Source organism: Nelusetta ayraudi, unplaced genomic scaffold (genome assembly GCF_046127955.1).
Source record: "Nelusetta ayraudi isolate G7.1 ecotype Tasmania unplaced genomic scaffold, CSIRO-AGI_Nayr_v1 ptg000052l, whole genome shotgun sequence".
Classification (NCBI taxonomy): domain Eukaryota; kingdom Metazoa; phylum Chordata; class Actinopteri; order Tetraodontiformes; family Monacanthidae; genus Nelusetta; species Nelusetta ayraudi.
Genome location: NW_027466102.1, coordinates 7,555,845 through 7,580,101, shown reverse-complemented (window position 1 = coordinate 7,580,101; position 24,257 = coordinate 7,555,845). Strand labels below are relative to the sequence as shown.

The 24,257-nt window shown below is 39.9% G+C and overlaps 4 protein-coding genes across 4 annotated transcripts; 1 reads left to right on the top strand and 3 right to left on the bottom strand.

Annotated features, from left to right (window-relative positions):
* Window positions 1-591: 591 nt before the first annotated feature.
* Window positions 592-1,572, bottom strand: LOC142896214 (trace amine-associated receptor 1-like). The gene has a single exon (XM_076037755.1). The coding sequence runs from the start codon at window positions 1,570-1,572 to the stop codon at window positions 592-594; it is 981 nt and encodes a 326-aa protein (XP_075893870.1).
* Window positions 1,573-2,404: 832 nt separating this feature from the next.
* On the bottom strand, window positions 2,405-3,388 carry LOC142896247 (trace amine-associated receptor 1-like). The gene has a single exon (XM_076037822.1). It carries the CDS (start codon window positions 3,386-3,388, stop codon window positions 2,405-2,407), a length of 984 nt encoding a protein of 327 aa, XP_075893937.1.
* Window positions 3,389-5,716: 2,328 nt separating this feature from the next.
* LOC142896215 (trace amine-associated receptor 1-like) lies at window positions 5,717-6,688 on the bottom strand. Its single transcript, XM_076037756.1, has one exon. The coding sequence runs from the start codon at window positions 6,686-6,688 to the stop codon at window positions 5,717-5,719; it is 972 nt and encodes a 323-aa protein (XP_075893871.1).
* Window positions 6,689-13,259: 6,571 nt separating this feature from the next.
* LOC142896160 (adhesion G protein-coupled receptor F5-like) lies at window positions 13,260-22,778 on the top strand. The gene is made up of 19 exons (XM_076037680.1): window positions 13,260-13,850; window positions 13,984-14,035; window positions 14,189-14,314; window positions 14,440-14,601; window positions 15,300-15,446; window positions 15,554-15,724; window positions 15,904-16,403; window positions 16,513-16,574; window positions 17,137-17,258; window positions 17,357-17,581; window positions 18,297-18,503; window positions 18,641-18,766; window positions 18,870-19,051; window positions 19,559-19,735; window positions 19,832-21,202; window positions 21,301-21,342; window positions 21,498-21,548; window positions 21,649-21,712; window positions 21,826-22,778. Exons 1-19 carry the CDS (start codon window positions 13,749-13,751, stop codon window positions 21,882-21,884), a joined length of 3,948 nt encoding a protein of 1,315 aa, XP_075893795.1. The 5' UTR covers window positions 13,260-13,748; the 3' UTR covers window positions 21,885-22,778.
* The last annotated feature ends 1,479 nt before the right edge of the window (window positions 22,779-24,257 follow it).

Genomic DNA, 24,257 nt, shown 5'->3' with positions numbered 1-24,257 from the left:
GATTCCTTGAGTATCGTGTAGAAGAGTCAGAAGTGAGGAGCAGACACAGCAGAGGGCGCAGGACACAAGAGAGACCACACCTCTCCATTCAACCAGGCTTTCTGGTCAGGGTGAATGGTTATACACAAGCTTAAGAAAATATTTTCTCTGATTTTAATATTTTTAATCATAAATACATTATGTTACACATTAATGAGATTAGATATAATACATATTAATGACAACAGACATTTATGAACACAAAGAAAATCTGAATTTTTCTTTTGGAAAAAAGCAGTACCGTAGATTTTCAGACTGTACATTTTTGTGGGACACCTTCATATGCAATTGTAGTACTATTGCATACATGGCATACTAAACTTTGATGTGCTGAGACTACATTAAAATCACTTTTTTAAAACAATGAAAAATGAGCAAATGAATGAAACCCTAAGTTAGCAAAGTTCTTAAAATATTTTCCAGCGATAATCAATAAAAAATTAAATGTGCAGTGACAATAAAGGCATTCAGTTGAATCCATCATTTTTGATATTTGTGTTGATAGTTACTGAAAATTAACCAAAAAATTAGATGATCAATGTAACGAGTAAATTAATGCAACTTTAAGTTAGAACAGTCACCTTGAAATATTTTTCCAATGATAATTATTCGAAAAGTGGCTCTAAACCAACTGTAAAAGAATGCATATATAAATGGATTTAGTGTGGAATTTGAAAGTGCTAACGCTTTAAGAGTTTCCGTGACAGAAACTGGGACGGACAAATCATTGACGGCTGATAACGTTATACAAAGGAAGAAAGGAGTCCAGCACAACAGAAAAACACCCAGCACAATGGACAGAGTTTTGGTAGCTTTCATTTCTATCTTGCTGAGAGTGGCTCCAGATTTCAAGATCTGGATGTTGCGTGCCTGTTTACGAGCGACAAGGTAAATTTTCATGTAGATGCAGAGCATAATGATCACCGGTAGGTAAAACGATAATGCACTTCCTATGGTGCTAGTAAGAATATCTATTAAACACCCTTCTTCACACCCTTCATTATCAATCCCACCAACTATAACACCGATGCCGATTAAAGCAGACACCACCCAGCTCACCAGGATCATGCAGACAATAACATTGTGAGTGATCTTTGCTCTGTACATCAGAGGCTGACACACTGCGTAATATCGGTCAATGGAAATACCACAAAGGTTCAGAATAGAGCAAGTGCTCAGCCATATATCAAAACTTCCCCGTACCCTGCAAAATATGGTTTCGTTATAAAGACATGAGCTGACAGAGAACACCATGCTAAAAGGAAATACAACAATTCCAACAAGAAGGTCAGCAATGGCCAGCGAGAGGATGAGGTAATTAGTTGGAGTGTGAAGCTGTTTAAAGTAAATTACAGAGATAGTGACGAGAAGGTTTCCACCTACTGTGATGACAGACAAGAAAACAAGAAAAATATAGAACAATGTGCATATCACAGAAGGGCTGTAAGTTAGTACGTGATTTAAATTGTCCATTTCATAGCAGGGATGTATATCAGTCACAGCTACAGTGCTGTTAACAGTTTGTGTTCTCATGTTGAAGAGTTTTAGAATTGAAAATGCAAAAACCAAAGCAACAAAATAAATTTGCAGTTCAAAAGTGACAATTTCCAAATGTTTGGATGATATTAAACACATTTTTAAACAAAGAATAAAATCATATCAGACTATTGCTTTATCCTCACAAAAGTTCCAAAACAAGGTCACTGAATGAAGATAAGAATAACATACAAATCAATTCTGCAGTCACATATACAGATACAGTATCTCTGAACCCTATCCCTGGACAAGTCACCAGTTTATCACTGGGCCCAGAAAAGACAAATTACCAGTTGCACTTCCACCTACAGCCAAATTAGAGTTTCCAGCTTGTCTCTCATACATGTTTTTCAGACTGACAGACAGAGTACCTGCACAGAACCCACACAGACACAAAGACACAGGGAGACCGCAAACTACACACGGCAAAGCCCCAGGCCTGGGGATCGAACCCACACCCTTCTTGCTGGGAGGAGACAGTGCTAGCCACTGCAACACCGTGTCACCAATATATAGCACTGTCTTCCTAAATTCCACAATGTCCACCCTTGAATTCTTTCTTTCCTTCCATCTCTTGCTCTCTCTCTCTCTGTGTCTCTCTCTCTCTCCCTCCCCCTCTTGCTCTTTCTCTCACTCTCTCTGTCTCTCTCTCACTCTACCTGTGTACCTGCATAATGTTAAAACAGAATTGTGTGGCTTTCTAAAAAAAAAAAAAAAAAGCCTGTTTTGTTATGTATATATATATATATATATATATATATATATATATATATATATATATATTTATTAAATATTCAAAAAATAAAAGATTACCAATATAACAAGGAAGTTAATTCAACTTGATGTTCGCAAAGTCTCCTTGAAATAGTTTGCCAGTGATAATCATTCTAAAGGCTGCTCTAAACCAACTGTAAAAGAATGCATATATAAATGGATTGAGCATTGAATTTGAAAGTGTTAACCAGTTAAGAGCTTCGATAACAGAAACTGGTGCAGAAAATTTGTTGAGAGGCAGAAATGTAATGCAAAGGAAGAAAGGAGTCCAACACAACAGAAAAACACCCAGCACAATGGACAGAGTTTTGGTAGCTTTCCTTTCTGTCTTGCTGAGGGTGGCTCCAGATTTCAAGATCTGGATGTTGCGTGCCTGTTTACGAGCGACAAGGTAAATTTTGAGATAGATGCAGAGCATAATGATCACCGGGAGGTAAAATGAGAGTATAGGTCCGACAGTGTTTTCAATGACCATATCTATTAAACACCTTTCCCCACACCCTTCATTATCAAGCCCACCAACTATAACAGCAATGCCGATTGAAGCAGACACCACCCAGCTCACCAGGATCATGCGGACAACGACATTTTGACTGATCTTTGCTCTGTACATCAGAGGCTGACACACGGCGTAATATCGGTCAATAGAAATACAGCAAAGGTTAAGAATAGAGCAAGTGCTCAGCGAAATATCAAAACTTCCTCGCACCCTGCAGAATAAAGTTTCGTGATACAGACATGAGCTGACAGAGAACACCATGCTAAAAGGAAATACAATAATTCCAACAAGAAGGTCAGCAATGGCCAGCGAGAGGATGAGGTAATTAGTTGGAGTGTGAAGCTGTTTAAAGTAAATTACAGAGATAGTGACGAGAAGGTTTCCACATACTGTGATGACAGACAAGAAAACAAGAAACATATATAACAATGTGCATATCACAGAAGGGCTGTTACTTAGTACATAAGTAAAACCGTCTATTTCATAGCAGGGATGTATATCCGTCACAGCTACAGTGCTGTTAACAGTTTGTGTTCTCATCTTTAAGACTTCGGAAAAAAGCAAAAACAAAAGGAATTCGTTTAGTCAAGAAAATGTTTGGCTTCAAACCAAGGTTAAAATCATATTACTTTATAGTTACAATTTTCCCAAATTTGACCAAAAGAATTAGCATCTCAAGTGTGCCAGGACCACACTATTATTTCAGAAGCAAAGTTACTGAATGAATAAGAATAACATACAGATCATCTCTGCACTTGCATATACATGTATCTCTGAGCGCTGAATGATCAGAGCTACAGGCACGTGCTTTAATTTTTAACAAATATATAACTCTCTCATTTCCATAATAACATTCATCCAGCCTGCTTACGTATGTGTGTGTGTGTGAGTGTGTGTGTGTGTGTGTGTGTGTGTGTGTGTGTGTGTGTGTGTGTGTGTGTGTTGAAATAGTATAATTAGATCAGCGATAGGTGTTGGCATAATAAATAAATTTTAGATTAATTAAACCTCGCCAAAATAAAGTTTGAAACAAATGCAAATAAATCATATATCTGATCATGGACTTTATTTGTTTATATCTGTGAAAGGCAAAAATGCACTGAAAACATTTAAGATTACGCCTACATTCTTACTCTACAAAAGAGAGAAAAAGAGAGGGATGGTAGAGGAGTGTTGAAAACAGCAAAGTCCTTATATTAAGCATAATCTGTAACAGTGTCACTCTAAAATTGGAAAATATTGAGTACAAGTTACGCTAAAAAAAATGCAGTTACGAATATTGTAGTAGTAGAATCAGATCCTTAATACTGAATTCATCCCCAGGTACAATTTACTTCAAAGAGTCTACAGTTTGAAGGGGGAGGACATATGAAGGTGATGGAGTAGCAAAGCTTGGCAGAAGGTCGTTCTGTCCCAAAAGAGAAGGGGTGCTCCACAATCTCCATCTGAATGTAGAGTGCAAGATCTTCTTCTCAGTGCTGGCAAGACGGATCATTTTGTACCTAATGCAAGACCACAACATCAATACATCCATCCAGAAAGGCAGCATTCCAGGCTTTTCTGGCTGTCTGGAACACAAAACGACGATCAGCCAATTGATTGAATGAATTGTTTGATTCGAGAAGCAAAACCGAGGAGCGGCGACCTAACAGTTGTATGGCTAGGTCTTGCCAATGCTTACTGGTCAATCTCACACATCCTCATCCAAGAAGGACTCGAAGACTATTACATCCCAGCGGGGATTCAATACATGATCACCTTGTTGGGTTAAAATTTTGATCCATATCAGCCTTTTATGTCGTCAACTGGCTGGACCTCGAATTCAAACAGGGTGCATAATTTCCCCCATCTCGTTCATTATGGGAATAAACTTGCTGATATCCTCAGCAGAGGGCATTGTCCGGGGCCCTGAATTGGAGTCAGGCATTGTCCAGCCAGTGTTGCGAGCGTTCATAGACGACAATACTCTAACAACTTGACCAATGTCCAAGCAAGATGGGTATTGGAAACTCTGGGTAGTGTGGCCCTGTAGACAGGGATGACGTTCAAAACCAGGAAGTCCAGGTGCTTGGTTATTGAGAAATGGTAGAGTACCAGCAAGTTTGGTCTCTAGGTTCAAGATGACGTCATTCCGTCCATCGTGGACAACCTAATAAAGAGCCTGGGGAAGTGGTTCAATGCGTCGCTCACAGATGGCACCAACATTGCAGAGTCTGCGAAGTAGACTGAGGAGTGCCTAAAGAAGATCGATAAATCTCTACTTCTGGGTTCAATTATGAGATCTGGTGGTACTAACATGGCCTCTTGCTCAGGCTTCTTTGACTCTTCCCTATCTATTAGTTCCCCATAACTGCCGTAGAGGTTATTGAGAGGTAGACTAACAAACAGCTAAGAAAATGACTTGGCATTACCCCAAGCTTCTCTTTGGTGGGCCTTTAAATCAAGTCCAGGCAGCTGCAACTCACCCTCATATCAGTCGTGGAGGAGTACAAATTGGTGACGTGCAGAGTCACGCTCAGCCTGAGAGATTCCAGCGATTTCCTGGCAATACCGGTTAGCCAGAAAATTAGGGGTCATAAGCATGCAACCATGCACACACGCACACGCACACACCAAGGTACAATTCAGAGTTCCCAGTTTGCCTCACTTTAATGTTTTTGGGATATGGGAGAAAGCTGGAGCACCTGGAGATAAAATACAAATACAATATTATAATGTGCAACTGAAAAAAACATGCTTGAGGGATACATTTAAAGATTAGGATAACAATTTCCAACTTTAAGTCAAGGTAATTGCCATTTCTGAAATTCATCAGTACAATCTGTAAATGTAGATCTGAGGACACATTTAAGCACAAGAAACAGTGGCTCAAGTAAGCTCTGAGTTGCTAAAACTACCTTCAATAACTTTTCCAGAAATGAGCAATCGGAAAGCAGATCTATACCGGCTGTAAAAAAATGCATATATAAAGGGGTTGATCATTGAATTTGACAGTGCAAGATAGTTAAGTATCTCTATTAGCACAAGGGACACATTAAAATGACTAAAAGAAAGAATGGTTGTACAAAGAAAGAAAGGCAGCCAGCATAGCAAAAAGACTCCCATCACAATGGCCAGAGTTTTGGTGGCCTTCCTTTCCTTCTTACTGACTGCTGCTACAGACTTTGTGTTCTGTATGCTCTTCACCTGTCTCTGAGCAACAAGGAAAATCTTTACATAAATGCAGAGCATTACGATCACGGGCAGATAAAATGAGAAAACCAGTCCTAAGATGTTTGCAATTACAAAATATGCAAAACATTTTGTGTCACAGTTTCCACTCGTCAATCCAGCACTGATGTAGCCAATCCCAGTTAGGACAGACAATGCCCAACTCAACAAGATCATGACCACAACGACACGGTCATTTATTTTAGTTCGGTATTTCAGGGGATGACATACTGCATAATACCTGTCGATCGAAATACAGCACAAGTTCAGAATGGAGGCTGTGCACAGCGATACATCAAAGGTGCCCCGTATTTTGCAAAAAAAGACATTGTAGAAGAGACATGACGTTACAGAGAATTCCATTGTCAGAGGTAAAACTAAAGCACCAACCAGCAGGTCAGCAACAGCCAAAGAGAGGACAAGAAAGTTTGTAGGAGTATGAAGTTGTCTAAAGTAAATAATAGCGAGGATCACAAGAAGGTTCCCGCATACTGTAAGGACAGCCACTGATCCCAGAAAAACATAAAATAATCCACATGTTACAGAGAGGGTGCTTATCTGCACATTAGAGACATCAAGTTTATAGCAGGGATGTATCTGAGCAAGAATGTTACTACGATTAAGACTCATTCCTATGTCTTTCTCTACAGTTGAATTATCATGAGATATAGTGAGAAAATCTATGTACAATTACATGCATTTAGCAAATATTTTTTAATTTTTCAATTTCAATTTGTGGTATTTTCAAGTCATTTTTTTTATGCATGTACAGAAAAGAGGCAGAGATTTGGAGTAAGCATTGGTAGCAATATTTAAATATCTTTGAAGAATTTAGGAAACTTTAACAGGCAGACAGATAGTAATAACATTATTCACAAAAACTAAAAACAAGGGAAATACCAGCCTCACAACTACAACCTCTCACAGTAAACAAATAAAATGCTGTAAATGTACAGCTGGAATTCAACAGTATTAAGCCATCACTTTGTTAGTATCGTGATTGCATATGGAACTCTGTCAAATTACCATCCAACAGTGTTTCGTCAGTCATCCAAACTGTCTTCAAAGACCACCTGCAAAAACACATGTGAAGCTGCTGTCTGTGCTTTTCTTCACTCACTACCCCGTACCTCGTGCCCTGTGGTCTACCGCTTATCTGGGTTCGGGTCAACGGGACAGTGTCCTTAACAGGGAAACCCAAACCGCCCTCTCCCCAGCCATTTCCACCAAGTCTTCCGGGGGCATCTGAAGGTGTTCCCTTCAGCCAAGAGACATAGTCTCTCCAGCGTAGGTCTGCCCCGGGATCTCTCCAGGGAGGCACTAAGGAGGCCTCCTGAACAGATGCCTGAGCCACCTCAAAGGTCCTCGTGGATGACCGAACGTAGGTCACGATCCCCAAGGAAGAGCCCGACCACCCTGCAAAGGAAACTCATTTTGGCCACTTTTATCCGCAACCTTATAATTTTGGCCGCGACCCAAAGCTCACGGCCATAGGTTAGAGTCAGGAGGTTGACCTACTGGACATCTGCTCAAGGTTTCTTCCCACTGCAGATTTTTTGCTTGCCACTAGTCGTGTCATGTTTGCTCTGGAGGGATCAGTATTTTTTTTCTGCTTGTTTTAAGGTGCTCGTCGGTCTGGTTTGCTCAGAGTGTCTTGCAGTAATTTGGACAAGGTCTTTGCCGGGCTGCAATTTGTCACCTGTTGTGTTTATCATTTTATTGATACAGTTTAGGGGGATTTAAGAGTTAATTTCAATTACCCAAGGATCTGATCTCTGTTCTTTGCGGACAATGGCCTCATGGTGCTTGGGCCTGCAGCTCTCATCTGGCATGAGGATTATCGCCTCCAAGTCTGATGCTATGGTCCATAGCCAGAAAAGGGTGGTTGCTCACTCCAGGTCATGTCTAATTTTATTGGGAGAGCGGCATGAGAGACACGTTGAGAAGCTCAATCGTTTGGAAGAGTCCGAGGTAGAGCTGCTTCCCTGTGGCGTCAAAAGAAACCAGCTGATGAGGCTCGGGGATATGGTCAGGAGGCCTCCTGGACGCCTCCCTGGACAAGTGTTTTGGGCTTCTCCAACTGGAGAGAAGTCTAAAGGAAGATCCAACACACGCCAGAGGGCTATGAGAGGATAGTTGAGCTTCCTTGATTTGGAAACAAGTTGTCAAATCCCGACACTTCCCAACAAAGTTGGTACTTAATTTGTTTTGTTATCTTTGGCCAGATAAAACAATGCCAAAAAGATAAAAAGCACCAGATGATACTCTAAAAGAAATGAACCTACAATGTTCATACAATTAGTAAAGACATGAATATGCCAACAAGGGCATTTGACAGATGCCAACAAGGGCATTCATTTAAAACAGAGTCAACTGGCTGAGATTTAGCCCACTCGAACAAAGCATAGAAATTAAAAGGCCTCCCCCTTAATGTTAACAATTTAAAGTCTGTTAAAACTGAGCAACAGTAAGTCCCTGTTTGTTTGTTTTTTTGCTTTTGTTTTGAGTGTGTTTAAATTCCATTAGCACATATGCTTCCCTCCACTAAATAAATAAATAAATAAACATGTTTTGTCTGTGGTTCAAATACTTAGGGGGGTTCATAATTATGCCTCAGGTTAAAAGTAATGGTAGTGAGGGAGGCCAATTAAAGGTGTGAACATTTGTTGTTCTTGTTCAGAATCCCAACGCTACAACGCAGGCACACTGACTCTGTGTGTGCGTGTGTGTGTGTGTGTGTGTGTGTGTGCGTGTGTGCGTGTGTGTGTGTGTGTGCGTGTGTGTGTTTCGGCCCTCCTAACCCTTAGCAATTTCAAAACAAACTATTTCTAACCAGTTAATGACCTGTATAATGACTTATCACACCACAGAGTCCAATTTACAGACCAACTACCACGTGAGAATGATATTGCATTTATCCCTTGGGGCTATTTTGTTTTTACATTGGAAATGACAGTGTTTTCTTCCATGTGAAAGGAGTGACTCATAAACTTTGACTCATAAACATTAAGCCGACTGAACAGTCAAGCAGTGGTGTATTCTGTGCTTTTCTGTGTTCCAAAAATGTCAAAAATGCCCCTTTCCTTTATGGTAGACAAAACAGAAAGAAACAAGATTTTGGGTGTCTCGCAATTCAATTCGATGCTGGTTCTTGAGATCACGATTTGATTCAAAATGGATTCTCGATTCAAGAAAAGTGAAAAATGCTTTTTGGAACTCGTGGGTATTTTGGCTACAGGAACTAATATAAATACAAAGTCTTTCCTGGTTGCATGATGTTGAAACCAATCAAATCAGTGTTTGTTTGTTTGTTTGTTTGTTTGTTTAGAAAGGAATTTTAGAATGCTCTCATAATCTGTATTCGTGAAAGTAATAATAAACAGTCCTCATGTCGCTTGAACACTCCTTTTCACCCTTTTCAATAAAAGCTTGTAGATCTGCTATGTTTGCAGAATGTTTACCCCACGATGGTTCAGAAGGGTTCATGTGGAGAATCACTTGCATTTGTTCAGATTGTCATATCTTTTTTTTTCCTTTTCTAGTGTGTTTGTTACACGGTGCAGGGCGCATGAGACGTTGGTACGGGTAAATCCTACTGCTGCTGCAAGGAGATGGAGCCTGAAAGTTGCAAGACGTGTTTATCGAGCGCCACACCTCAACAGTTTTTGCACATTGATGGGAAACCATGTCTCATGAGGATATTATTACCTGACTTGCCATTCCCTTTTAACATTTGAAAAATACTTTCTGCAAGTGTCACTCAAAACACTCAACATTATAATCATTTTCCAGTTTTTTTTTTCTCGAGGGATTATTTTTAATTATTAAATATAGTACGAAAGCACTGCTTCTTCTCGTTACTCTTTCTTTTTTTGCTTCTGCCTTTGTTCTCTTTTTATGTCTGTCTTTCTCTTTGATTCTCTTTTACTTTATGTTTTAGATGCAGGAAGCAACAACAGTTCAAGAGGTGAACAGTGCCATTAAACAGACAGCAGACCTCAGTAGTCTCAGCATTATAGGCGCCTTTAGATACTGTGCGTGTCCTGCCTGGAGAAGCAGGATTCCCTTGTCCAGTCAACTGCAGACTTCTTTGTAAGTGGAAGATTAGCGAGGACCCTGGACCAGTAAGCAAAAGCATCATCTTTATTTTTTAGGTTCATCACATGGTTTTTCGTTTTTTGTTTTTTGTTTTTTTTGCTTTGTTGAGACGTACAGAACCTTTATTACACTGAAGGAGCTGAGAAAGATCTGGCTGTGTTCTACAACATGTTCATCAGTCTAGAGAGGCCACCACAAGCAAAGGACATATGTACCCTCTTTGTTGCGATACTTTGTTGTGGTTTGTTGTCTACTTTGTAAGTAGAATTACTTGTGGTCATTTTGTTTTAGGCTAATGGAGAAATCCAGTAAAAGCATCCGACAGACACTGTTTTCATATTGAAATATTTATGGGCCATTTCCAAATTCAAATACTGTTCACATTCATATTTTAGCGTCTGATATTCATAGCTGTAGGCAATTAATATTAGACGGAATTACGTTAATGAGGCCTAAATTACTTTTTCTCACCACATGTAACCGCTCCTTCCGCCACACAAGGAATACAAATACAAATATAGAATTATCATCATTTAGATAGATTTATGGCCTCTGTCCTCCTTCTCACCGGAAAGTTTGTCTCCATAATTCCACTTCCACTGTCGTTCCAGTTATCAGTCCACTCTGATTCACTCATGCCATAATTGTGCCTATCTGACGCTATTTTTTTTTTTTTTTTGACTTCCTCATTCTCTTCAGCTCTTTCTGCGTCTCCACCCTCGACCCGTCAAACAAGTCCTTTTTTTTTTTTTTATCAGGGTCATCGACTACTTTCCTCTGATCTTCTTGATACAACGTTTTAACCATACAACCTGTCGTTTTCTTATTCCGATCCACTCAGAACTGCCGGCATTCCGATAGTCAGTGATTTCCGACTGCTCGCTGACTTTTGATTCAACATAACTGACTTTTTTATTTTAGTTCATACTTTGGTCCTTGTTTGAATGCAAAGGACATTTTGTGTTGACGCACCACAGTAAATAGACCTCTGACTCGTTGATAAAATGATTGCATTGCACTGCTCTGTCCCAGAGACAGGTTTCTGCCTGGTTTCAATCCTGAATTCCACAATCAAAGTTGCTGGGGATGCAACGGTGGTAGATTTTATCTGTGACAGCAATGAGTCGAACTGAATGCAGGGTAGAAGTGAAGCTGCTTGCAGCATGTTCAACCCACCGCATCTTCAGTATAGAAAAGATTAAGAACGCGGCGATGGGTTTACATTAAAATTTACATTTGCATGTTTGTGGAAAGGAACAAATTATTTTAATGGCATAACACATAATCATCCTAAGGCATAAGGATTTACCACCTGTCAGTCATTTTTAATCACGTTGGAATCAATCATTTCTTTACAGCGCAAGCCAATGAGCCAAACTGTGACGGATTAGGTCACTGAACTTGCTGAACAGGTACGTGACTCAGACAAAATATTCCCGGAAGTATTCTGACGGCTCACGCTTACTGTTTACTAACTGCTTTCTGATTCTGCATCTGTACAGCAACAAGTTTGTTCCCTTGTGACTCGAACTCTTCCCTGGAAGCGTGAAAGCAAGTCAACAGGTAAAAAAAAAAAAAGAATTTCTATTTCATGTTAATGACTTTGTTAATTGCAATACTTTTGATGGATAAGGAGAAATGTTACAGGCAGAACATAGCTTTAGTTTGAAAACTTTACTCACATTAACGAGCAACTTCCCTGTACCCTTAACCTGTTCTCTAAAAGATACGGGGGATCTTGTTATTAATGGGGGTGTATAGTATTAAAGAAAAAATATTGTACAGCTTTAAAAAAAAATTCATAGATATTCACTCACAGTAATGCTATTCGCGTACTTGAACATCGCTCTTAGAACAGAGATTTAACAGCGTTTAACTTCCTGCTTTGTCAGCAAAACTTTTTTGAGGGCAAATGTAAAGTGTATAAAGCATATATAATAATTACTGTAAAAAAAAAACACATCATTAACACACACATAAACATATACATATATATATATATATATATATATATATATATATATATATATATATATATATATATATATATATTTATATATATATAAATGTACAAATATGACACACAAACCAAAACTCTGTGCAGTAAATAAAATTAACAGTAACTTCTAGCTACTCTAACTTCTTTAATTCAGTCTCATCCAACCTCATAAAACTCTCTAATGTATGTGTGTACACACACACACACACACACATGTACTGTATATATATATAAAACAAGTTAGAGTAGCTAGAAGTTACTTCTATTTAACTGTCCAGGTTTTCAGTTTGGGTGTCACTTAAACACGTGAAAGCAGGAGAGTAAGTGGAATCAGGGAATGTCAGTGATTAAATCTAATTTTAAGATTTTAAGAGCAGGTAAGGTTGACAATTACTTTTGTGTTGCATAAGACACATCACAAGCAAATCAAGGCAACTCCCAAAAGCATTCGTGACATGTTTGCGTACCCCAACAACAAACCATGACGGACTAGCACAATAGTGTTCACTTAGGCTTTCTGTAAACTGACTTGTGCCTCTCATAATTTAGTTTAGTAGTTTGCATGACAATTTTTTTTTGTTATTAGCTTATGTAACACAAAGAACAACTTTCCATGGACAATGCTAGCTAACCTAGCGGAATAATAATTATGACTTGCTTAAATGACAAATTTCTAATTCCTCTGTCTGTTTTATTCTTAATGTAGCTACATTTTATGTTGTTTGGCTAATTCACTAATTTGCTGTCAATTCCGCTCAATTACTGTTTCATTCTGTCACTTCCTTCACCTGTACTGCAGAATGAAAACAGAAACTCTTCTGTGGTTTCTTCTAATGTAACTTTTATTCAACACTTCCGAAAAAGTGGCAACACCAATGGTACCAAGAAATAAAAGCTAGGCCGTGATTTGATTTTCAAATTAAAGTGAGGTTTGGAGGAGGAAGTAAAAAGAGGAGGCAGGGATAACAAGAATTGGACTTGCATGACTTAACAGTGCACAATAAGTAAAAGGGAAGCACCCAAGACAAATATTTGATTTGATCCATGCCAGGAACCCAAGACAGTGGCTGTAATAGTTGGCTAATGATAGGTTTGTTGTTGTTGTTTTGTTTTTTTTTAACAACAACTGGGTTGGCAAGGGAAATTTTGTAGCAGTGCAACATCTCAGCTGCAAACCACTGCCGCAAAACCCCATAGAAGAAGAAGAATGACAGTGAGGATTTAGTTTTGAGTCTGAGTCCTCAGTTTGAGAAGAAGAGCCAACGTAGCCACAAGAGCTAGGTAGACCTAGATAGCTAGCTAGTAGTTTTAGCAGCTATATACCTGACAGAAGAAATGAAGTTAAGCCTGTTGTGCTCGCAGAAGGGATGTAAGAAGAACAAAAACGTTATTGCACGCCATTGTCAAATAAAACTCACACATCCTGATTCATTGTCACTTGAAATATCCGATTAACTAAAAAAAAATAATTTCTTTAAATGTTTGTAGCAATTTAAAACGCACAGTCCGGGTTCCCTTTTAGTTACTGTGAGTGTGTGTGTGTTCGTTCAAGGGACAAGGCACTATTGTTCATTCATTCTCTCCCTGGTAGACATGGCATTCCCCAAGGCATTACTGTGTGCGGCTGTGATCTTGATTGTGTGCGTGACGGAAATGAAGGGACAGACCTCTGAGTTGCTGAATATAACCAATCAGGTAAACATAAATGTCACGGAAGGTTTGGATTCAATGCCAGGCCTTCTGTAAACTTGTTCTCAAAAAGATGAGGTCATATGCAGTACAAGTAGTGTTTCAAGTGGGTAATCTACTGAAAATGAAATCTCTCCAGGAAGATGCAGATGCAAATGAATCACCTTTTTTATTCAGGGAATTAGGAGAGGGTAAGTCACTGTTCCATCTTTCAAAATGATCTGCCTTACTTTCAAACGTTTACAACATCTAGATGTTAAAAAGACCGAAATGAAAAAAAATAACATTAGGTTTGCTCAGGGGAACAAGTCTGATTTTCTTGCATTGCTTTTATTTCTTGGCAGGCGCTATCATGCCCTCAACCTATTTCCTCGAAATCAAGATCACAGTCCCTGATCCCCAGCTTGTTAGAAATTTCAATGACGTTTTCAACAACGACTTTGAAATCACAGATTTTGAAGTCACAACAGGTACCAACTGCCCTTTGTCCTTTCATTACACAAGTCAGACATGTTTGGAAGTAAGATAGGTGTTTTGAACTGATATCTATGTATGTATGTATCTATCTATCTATCTATCTATGTCATCTGTATAGTGTGCAGTCCTTCCATTGGTGAATACCTCTGTCAATGTCAGCCACGCTTTGCTTGGCCGCGCGAAATCTGCGACAGCAGTGAGGTCTGCGACAGCATCACGGGAGACGCTTGCAGTTGCATTCGTGGCATTCCAGCGAATGACGAGCAGTGCCAGAGGGAGGGTAGGCCCAGCTCGCACACAAACCATGAATGCTTATGAATGGGGGGGGGGGGGATCTGATTTCACGAGTAAAACGTTATTGACAGGCAAAATTCGAGATGGAAGGTGAAATCGACCTGTCTTGACACTTGCGTGTGGTTGGTGACAACGCATCAATGTGGTGCCACCGACTCGGAGATCCTATTGATTTTTCAACCAACTTACTTGATTGTAGTGTTGTCAAAAATATTGATGTATCGATTAAATATCGATATTGAGAGCTAAAAACGATGCAATATGACTTTTACATAGTATCGCTATATCAATATATCGGTAGCGCTGCGCTCTCCATTCCCCCCCATGCCCTCCACCCCACCCCCGGTCGACGAAACATCCGCGGTTGCTATTGTCGATATTCGATATCGTATCAACTATCGCATCCATCCACCCATCCACCTTCTATACCCACTTTACCCTGCACTCCAGTGTAGATCAGTTGTCATAGGGTGAAGGCAGGTTTACATCTGGACAGGTTGACAACTATACCATTTAAAAAAACAAAACAAAACAAAAAAAACATGTTCCAACATCGCAGTCTCCATGACAGTCTTGTTCGGTATGAAAACCTGCACGTCTAATTAGAAATGCATGCAGGAGTACAATATTCCATGTGTTTGCAGTGGGATCCCATGATGACCTGTCTTTTGTTATTCTCCACAGACCTTGGCATTGACTATGTCATTGGCGTGAATATCTTCGCCTCAACACCAGAATTATTCAACATTGTCAGGCAGCATCTGGCAAGATTGAGCTTCCCATTCAACTTCAATAGCAACTTAGAAATATCGGATGTTAATTTCACCACAGGTTAGAATGTTTTTTTTTCTGTTTGTTTGTTTAACTGATTGAATGCACGTCTAATAAATGACTAATGGCTCGTGAACTAAGACTCCAATGCATGTTTCCCCTTAAAGCGTGCTCTCCAAATGAACGTGTTCCAAATGAACTACAGTGTCAATGTGAGCAGATGTTTTCCTGGTCATGTGACACGTGCAGCATCTACGGTGCATGCAACAACTCAACTGGACAAACGTGCGACTGCATAAACATGCTTCCTGAATCTGGATTCTGTGAACCAATCACAAGTGAGTTTGGCTTTATATACAGACGCGGCATCAAAATTAGAATGTAGAAGCCGCACAGTTTTGAATTTGATTAAAGTTGTATTTTTTTTTTATTATTTTCTATATACCTGTATATATTTTTTTTTTCACAAATTAAGATTTATGGTGTGATACATTACATGTAAAATGTTCCTCCGTAGGTGCTAGCCAGTGTTCAATACCAACAACACCTATGACATCTACACCAGCCACAACAGTGACAACTCCAGACACAACACCATCAACTACGGCCACAACAGTGACAACTCCAGACACAACACCATCAACTACGGCCACAACAGTGACAACGCCTGAGACAACACCATCCACTACGGCCACAACAGTGACAACTACAGACACAACACCATCAACTACGGCCACAACAGTGACAACTCCAGACCCAACACCATCCACTACGGCCACAACAGTGACAACTCCAGACACAACACCATCAACTACGGCCACAACAGTGACAACGCCTGAGACAACAACACCTGAGACAACTCCAACATCCACAACAGTCTCAACAGTGACAACTCCAGAAACAACTCCAACATCAGCAGATCTTCTTGAAAGACTACTGTCTTTTATTATTGATATCGATTTTGACCTTTCGTACAACGACCCATCTAGTGAAGTTTACCAAAATTCAAATAATTCTGTGAGTCCCCATGCGGTATTTTGTTTCACCGCAGTGATCGAAAATTGAACACTAATGAGTTCCAGACATGGGGGGAAAAAAATATCATATTTTATTGTGTTTCAAACAGATTCAGACCCAGTGCCGGACACACATCTCAAACCTAGTCTCAGTAGCAATAGTAGTGGTCCGGTAAGTCACACTCGTCTTTTAAATGGGATTTCTTTCAGGTGGATTTTTTTCTTTTACATAAATACTGTGCAATATGAGCATTGTGACAGGGCGGGGACCTTATTCTGTGCCATGTTTCAGTTTATATTCACATAGAAAACTTGGACTTTTTTTCAAAAGGAAGGAAATAAATACATAGACGGTAATAAAGCGACTTTATCATAATCTCTTGAGTCTGTACCATTTGAATTTGATGGTGACAGCAGACAATGTCAGCAAGGAGCAAAGGCCCTTTTAGATATAGCCACCTCAGATTTCACCCATTACACTGAAAGTATAATAAAATAATATATAACATAAGTATAATTATTTAAATATGAAATAAATATGATCAAAAATATAATCAAACAGTTTCATTTAGAAGCTGTTATTTTTTATCTTTCTATCTATTTTTTTGTTTGTTTGTTTATTTTTATTTTTTTTACTTACCCATGTCAAATGTGTCTTATGTTTGTGTGAAGATGCATTATCTGAGAAGAAGTACATTTCAAGATTTTGACTTCACTTTAATTCTATTTTACAGGAGTGGAAGCACTGTTGTTGACTATTTAGTAAGAGCAACTTCTTTTCAAGACTCGGAAATTGCAGCAGCAGAATCAGGAATATTAAAAGAACTGTCTGATACGTACCCCATGATTACTGACAGTAAGATCATTCCATTTTGCCTTTTTGGTACTATGTGCATTCACCAATTTGTCATACTTTAATGCATGTCATTTTTCTGTTCTGTTTCTCCATTGAAGGCAAGACAACTTTAAGGGTTGAACCAGCTGAAGTATTTTTGGGGAATCAAGTCATATTCACATGTGGCCCTCCGCCAGAGAGTGTTAACTTTGGAAGCGATTGGAATGCCGAATGGAGACGTGACAACATGCTTATCCCCGCTGATAGTCAACACAGTTTTACAAAATTACCAGAAGACAACGTTGCGTTGCTAACAGTGTCCAGTTTTTTTAACACAGACACCGGTAAGGAAATAAATGCAGCATAATGCAGTCATCAATGACCTTTTTTGTTTGTTGTTCAGGGAATGATTTATTCCCTGCATCCACCCCCTCCCCAAAAAAGACAGAGAACAATTGGCCGATCCTTCCTCTTTATGTCTTTTATTTGTGTAATGAGCTTAAAGGTTAAGTGTGTAATATTTGGAGATTTTGAAGAAGGAACAGGTATCAAGTGGTTACATTTCAGATCGCAGCGTCTATCACTCTCCCTCCCCCTCCTGAGCTTGCCAGTGAGCTACGATGGCCTGTGCACCCAAACCTGGATACCTCGCCCATTTTTTTGGTAGTTGGTTGATTTCAGGACACAAGCGTTCACCCTAAATATGAGACGTGCTGTCAGGCGGGCTGGATTGTCCACCCTGGACTTCTTTACAAACATAGCGGTGCAAAATGGCAGCTAACAGGGGGAGTTTCATGTGTAGGGAAACCAAATGACTTTTGTTGTACTGCGATTGTACACATTTTTTTTTAATAATACATTTATGGGCAGTCTTTTAAGCTTTTATCAATATAAAAATCATAAATAAAGCCCAATATTACACACTGGACCTTTAAATCTCATTGATGACTGATCTTAATTAATGCTAAGAAAGTTCTACCACTAATGTGGTGTTCAGCCAGTACAGACCAGCATCAGTTTTATGGGTTTCTCTTGCACTTTTCTTTTTGGGATTTTCAGGTCAATATGAATGTAGGATGAGAGATGACAACTCAAACATAGCTGTCAGACAGAAATTCAACAAACAGCTGAGTCCCAGAGACACACCCTTGATCATAGTGACACCCGTGACGAGGAAAGTGGCCTGTGAAGTTGAAAAGGAAGTGATTCTGACCTGCAGTGTTCAGGAGCCGTATATAGTTGAATTTATAGACATACCAGTAGCAGGTAGGTGACATTTAAACATGTCTGACACTCTCTCTTTCGGGCGCACACACACAAAGTTTCTGTAACATCATCATTCTCTGACAAAATGTATATATTAATTTCTAATCTAATTAAAGGGTTTTGTTTTGTGTGTTTAGGTGAAGGTGCTTCCATTAGGCATACTTTTTTGATTCCTAACTGTGAAATAGAAACCCAACAGTTCACTTGCAAGGAAACGGGTTCTGACTTCAGCAAGCAAATAACACTCACCTTATCCAGAGAGCGTAAGCAATATTCTCCAAAATAGTAAACATTTAAAAATTTATAAACATTTTTTTGAGTTCACGTGTTTGTTGCGTCATACGTTTTTCTCACCCCTTTCCGCAGAATTTGTCTGCTTAGACGATGAGGTCTTTGGAGACGGAGTCCTGAATGATGAGGCAGCGGGTCCCTGTGAGGAGAACGAAGTGGGGGAGATCACAGCGATTTGCAGGGAAAATGGCACCTGGGAAACCATACAAAATGGCTGTATCCTACTACCTATTCATGAACTACTTCAGCAGTCTGAGGTAACCTTGGTTTCATGTTATGTGACGACTGAAGGTGGCGCAGAATGATGGGAATTGTCGGTTTGGATTTCGGAACGTGCTTTTAGCCATTCACAATCAAACACTAGTGCAAGTATTAACTTCTATAAGCACATGAGTGCAACCAAAACTACGACCAGAAGGATTTCTACATATTGCCTGATTTAAAATAATTGCGGCAAAAACCCAAAGACAAAAATAACAGCAAGTGTGTTAATGAACTCCCAATCATTGCAATATCATCTCCCCCCTCCTCAAATCTAAGGACAGCGTGGTTAGGTTCATTGGTGACTCTACTGGTTATAGGTGTATGTTGTTTTGCAACCCATTAGCAAGTTGGTCGAGATAAGCTCGGCCTATGCAGACCACCAGAAAACACATTTTGACTTGCATGACTTATATAAATCAGAATTAGGTAAAAATCCAGCAATCGACAGAAGTCCCTCTGTAGCCTGAAGCTAATCAATTTGATTTGTTTGCATTCAACAGAATTTGAACAACAACTCACTACCGGGCTTCTTGGCTGAACTCAGCAGTGTCACTGTCAATTTTTCTCGGGAGGTGACCGAGTCCCCTGCAACCGTCACTGCCATTGTCAACATTCTCGCCAATGTAGCCAACGCAACATCATCCTTAAACATCGAAGTGACTCAAACATCAATGGAGGTATTTGGATTAGGTTTATGTGTGTCCTAAAAAAAACAAACATTTAAATTAATTTTAAAAAAGGCGATGTAACCTTTTTGTTTTTGCTTTTTTTAGAGTGTCCTAATAACCACAGGAGTCCTTTCAAATGATTCGAAGGAGATATGGAATATCATTAATTCCAATGATACCACGACTTTTGGAGACACACGAAACACGCCCAATGTTACAAGTGTCAGTGGAAGATTCTTATTGTCTCTTGAGACTATAACAGGTGGCCTTACCAATGAGTCTTTCAACATTGACACAGAGTTCATCCTCTTGAACAAAACAACCTTCACAAACGCTTTCGATGCAGACTTCAATTCCTCTGTGGGGATAAACATCACAGAGTCCAATGGCGAAACACAATCAATCACTGTCATCACATTTGCGTCATTGGACAATGTTCTCCCAGCAAGAGATGAGGCCAACTCAACAACCACCGTTATAAACGGGAACGTCGTCCTCGTTCGCGCTGACGGAGCCGTCAACAACGTCACCTTCACGTTTGACATTCGGAACGACACCCTGGGCCGACCTCAGTGTGTCTTCTGGAACTTCACCCTCTTCGAGGGGCTCGGGGGGTGGGACGATGAGGGCTGCCAATTGGTTGGCGTAAACGACACCGTCACCTGCAACTGCGACCACCTGACATCCTTCTCCATCCTAATGTCGCCTAACACTCCCAATGACGAAACTTTAAGTTTAATTACCTACATTGGAGTTGGGATATCTATAGCCTGCTTGGTGATATGCCTCATCATTGAAGTCATTGTGTTGAGGAAAGTCAAGAAGAATCCCACGTTCTACCTACGTCACATATCCATCGTCAACATCGCCGTGTCTCTCCTGGCTGCAGACATCTGGTTCATCATCGGCGCCGCCATTTCAGACGCCGAGGTCAAAAATGAGGCCGCTTGCTCCGCGGCGACATTTTTCATCCATTTTTTTTACCTGGCTCTGTTCTTCTGGATGTTAGCGTCAGCTCTGCTGTTGCTCTACCGCATAGTCAACGTCTTCGACCAGGGCGGCAGCAAAAAGACCATTTTGGCGGTCGGCTTCTCTCTAGGCTACGGGCCACCGCTCATCATCGCCGTCATAACCATAGCGGTCACTGCACCTAAAAATCAGTATATAAGAGAAAATGTTGTGTGTTGGCTCAACTGGGATGAGTCCAAAGCTCTTCTGGCCTTTGTGATCCCTGCACTGCTGATAGTGGCAATAAACCTGTTGATCCTGCCTGTGGTGATATACAAAATCCTGAGGAGTCCGACGATGAGAGGCTCCGCAAATGCACTGGAGAAGAATGTCACGGTGGTGATTGTTCGGGCATTGGCGGTCCTCACACCCTTTTTTGGAGTAACTTGGGGTCTCGGGGTTGGAACCATTGTCGACTCATCAAATAGAGGGATCCATATCACATTCGCACTCTTCAATTCAGTGCAGGTACATTTGCACACATACTGATAATTGATGCTTGTTTTCAAATTCCTTTTTTTCAAAGTACCTGTATATACTGAATGTTGTCTGTCTTTTTTTGAAAGGGATTCTTCATACTGTTGTTTGGAACGCTCTTAGACAAGAGGGTATGTCTACTCTTTTAATCTGCCTTAACAACACGTCAAGTATGGAAATTGTAAACTGATGCTCTTGAAAAGTCGTCATCTTTCAAAACTTTTTTTTGAAACCCACAGCCCATTTTTTATTTGGCAAATAACAGCACGCTTACTGGTCTTTTCAGGTGCGGTCTGAGCTTGGCACAAAATCAACAACCTCTACAAATGGCACAGGAGTGAGAATTTTCAAAACACTACTTTCTTTTCTTTTCTTTTTTTTTCATTTCCAAATACAGTTTGAATGTTTTAAATTTTTTTACTTTTTATTTCTTTCAGAGCACCAGTGCTGGGAACTCGTCAGGTATATTGAGCTTCTTTCAGAACCGGAGACAACGAAGAGGTAAGGGATCAGTCAAAGAAAAGTAAACACTGAAATCAACATTGTGTGTGTGTGTGTGTGTGTGTGTGTTAACGTACCTACTATTTTTTTTTTGTTATTTATTCTTCTTCCAGATGGTTACAATGTTTCATCCAACAACTCAGGTGCAAACAACTCCTTTGACAACGCTTGATGACTTGATGATAAAAGTTACTGTCACAACTCTGCCCTACCAATGCTGTTTTGCTCAGTGTTTACATAGTTAACTGTGTTTTACTTATTGTTAGATGGCACTATAACAGGATGTATTTATTACTCTATGTAGTATGGTCTCTAAATGTCAGTGGTGTGCCATCAGGGCAAGCAAGGCCTTCTCTGTTGGCCTAAAAAAATACTGAGAAAACAACTTTATAAAAAATGTATACTTTTTGGAAAAAAGTAAATAGTAAATAGAATTGTCCTACTTACTCTATTCTGTCCGTGTCAGATTATGTCCACTTGGTTGTGCTGCCTTCATTGTTGTGTATTGTGGTAGAGTTATTTTTATCCAAGGCTTTTCATATATGGCTTCTGTTATCAGTTGCTATGAAATCTGCCTGAGGCCTTCCGAGTCAACAGAGCAGGCCATGTTGATTCTAGTATGTTAAGGCGATGCAATGTGCAAGTGGGATTCAGTATGGATTCTCGAGTCGTGCAACTGGAGGTATTATGAGGTGTTATCATTTACATTGAACTAAGTATGACGTCACTGAAGGCCTCGGCATGAAATGCACGGCCTGCCACTGCTAAATGTATGTATGTATACTTGGTATTATTTAATTCATTAAAGACGGACCCTTATTTTTCTGAGGGTTTGTGTTCTACGCACTTGTGTTGCTCAATAAAATTGGCACAGAATACCACTGTTCCTTTTTGTGTGGCATAATCCCTAATAAGTAGCTGACACCTAACGTGGACAATTGACCCCTCTGTGTAACAGAAATTGCACCAATCGCAGAAGCAGCATCGATAAAAAATAAATAAATAAATAAATAACAAAATACACAAATAATTGTATAACACAAAATAAAGGAGATATTAAATCAGACTTCTCTGATTCCTGGTGTTGCGGTCATCAAACCCCTCCTCCATCCTGATCGGACACACTAATGCTGTGTCTCAATTCAGGGTCTGCACCCTTCAGACCGAGTGTCCTCCGTCTGAAGGAAGCGTTCTTCGAGGACCCAGCCTAGAAGGACGGACCAAATCCCGCCTCCCCGGTAACCACTCGGGACGGTCTAGCCTTCGGCGTATTTCCTCGTTTCGTCACCGCCGTTCCCTCCGGCTGGCCAACCCCGGAAGTGACGTTTTTATAGTATCACGCTAACCATTGGTTCGCCATCTAACGATGCCGTTGGATGATCAAATAAGTAAAACCCTACGTTAAAAACTGGATACTTTATGTGAAAGTTCAATATTTAGATTTATATGTCGTGTCTTTGCCAGTACATGCCGCTAATTTCAGCTGACTTTCCAGGATCCTACGATGCTTTGCAGCAGCACGCAAAGCATCATGGGACACACAAGTACGCAAAGGATAGTAGCGGTGCGTCCTTGGAATCGGCTAAAACAAGTGCGTATTTCCGAGTACGCATTTTGAGCGTCCTAAGCACCCTTGGGAATTGGGACAAGCCTTCGCGCAGTGCGATGACGCAACCTCCTTTCAAAATGCGTACTTCAAGGATGCAGACCCTGAATTGAGACACAGCATAAGACCAAGACTGTATCTTGCAACTTGCATCCAAGTTTTCATGTCATTTAAGCAAGCCTCCAGTTTATCTAGTTGATCTGTTTAGCTTATGTTTTTGTTGAGTCCAGGACATCCATATATGGCCTGCATTAAATAGAACAAACAATGAGAACGTACCATAAGAGCATATTTGGAGGTTTGTTGTTTGGGATTTGTCGGTCTAACTTTCGGCCTCTTCTTCCCACAATATCCAAGTATTTAGTCAGTGATCCTCAACAATTGAATATCACCAAAGTAGATGCAAAATGTCTCTCATTTCAGTTTACTTTGCTAATCAAATCAGTTAGCCCAGGCTCGGACACACATCAGTAAACTACAACATCACCGTGACAAACTGTCCGGGCAGCACTCTCAGTCAAATTTTACCTTCCAGACAAAAGAAAATGGAGAGAATTTTTTTGGGGACCTTTCAGCATAAACAGGAAAAGAAAATCCTACCACCATTTCTTCAGATGCACCTTCTCATATACCAATACAAATGTGTTAGACTGCACAGATCTGACGCTATTGTTCACAAACATATCCTGCTACTATTTTCAAGCTCACATTCATTTAAATATCAACTGCATCTATTTTTACATCGAACCAAGATAATTAAAAATTAATATATGTTCTTCAAACAAATATTTCTTCAAAATGCTACTGGAGTTTTAAAATGAATCACAACTGTACATCAGCATTCAAAAGGGATAATTACACCCTATAGGAAATAAAACTTACTGACAACAGAGCCAATATAACCCACATCGTTGCTTTCCCACCATGTTGCTGGTGCCA

Bases quoted from the DNA above. Each gene is read 5' to 3' on its own strand.
- LOC142896214 (XM_076037755.1), bottom strand. From the start codon at position 1,572: ATGAGAACACAAACTGTTAACAGCACTGTAGCTGTGACTGATATACAT.
- LOC142896247 (XM_076037822.1), bottom strand. From the start codon at position 3,388: ATGAGAACACAAACTGTTAACAGCACTGTAGCTGTGACGGATATACAT.
- LOC142896215 (XM_076037756.1), bottom strand. From the start codon at position 6,688: ATGAGTCTTAATCGTAGTAACATTCTTGCTCAGATACATCCCTGCTAT.
- LOC142896160 (XM_076037680.1), top strand. From the start codon at position 13,749: ATGGCATTCCCCAAGGCATTACTGTGTGCGGCTGTGATCTTGATTGTG. The intron at 17,259-17,356 runs GTAAGATCATTC...TCTCCATTGAAG, and splicing joins GTACCCCATGATTACTGACA to GCAAGACAACTTTAAGGGTT. The intron at 18,767-18,869 runs GTAAGCAATATT...CCCTTTCCGCAG, and splicing joins ACTCACCTTATCCAGAGAGC to AATTTGTCTGCTTAGACGAT.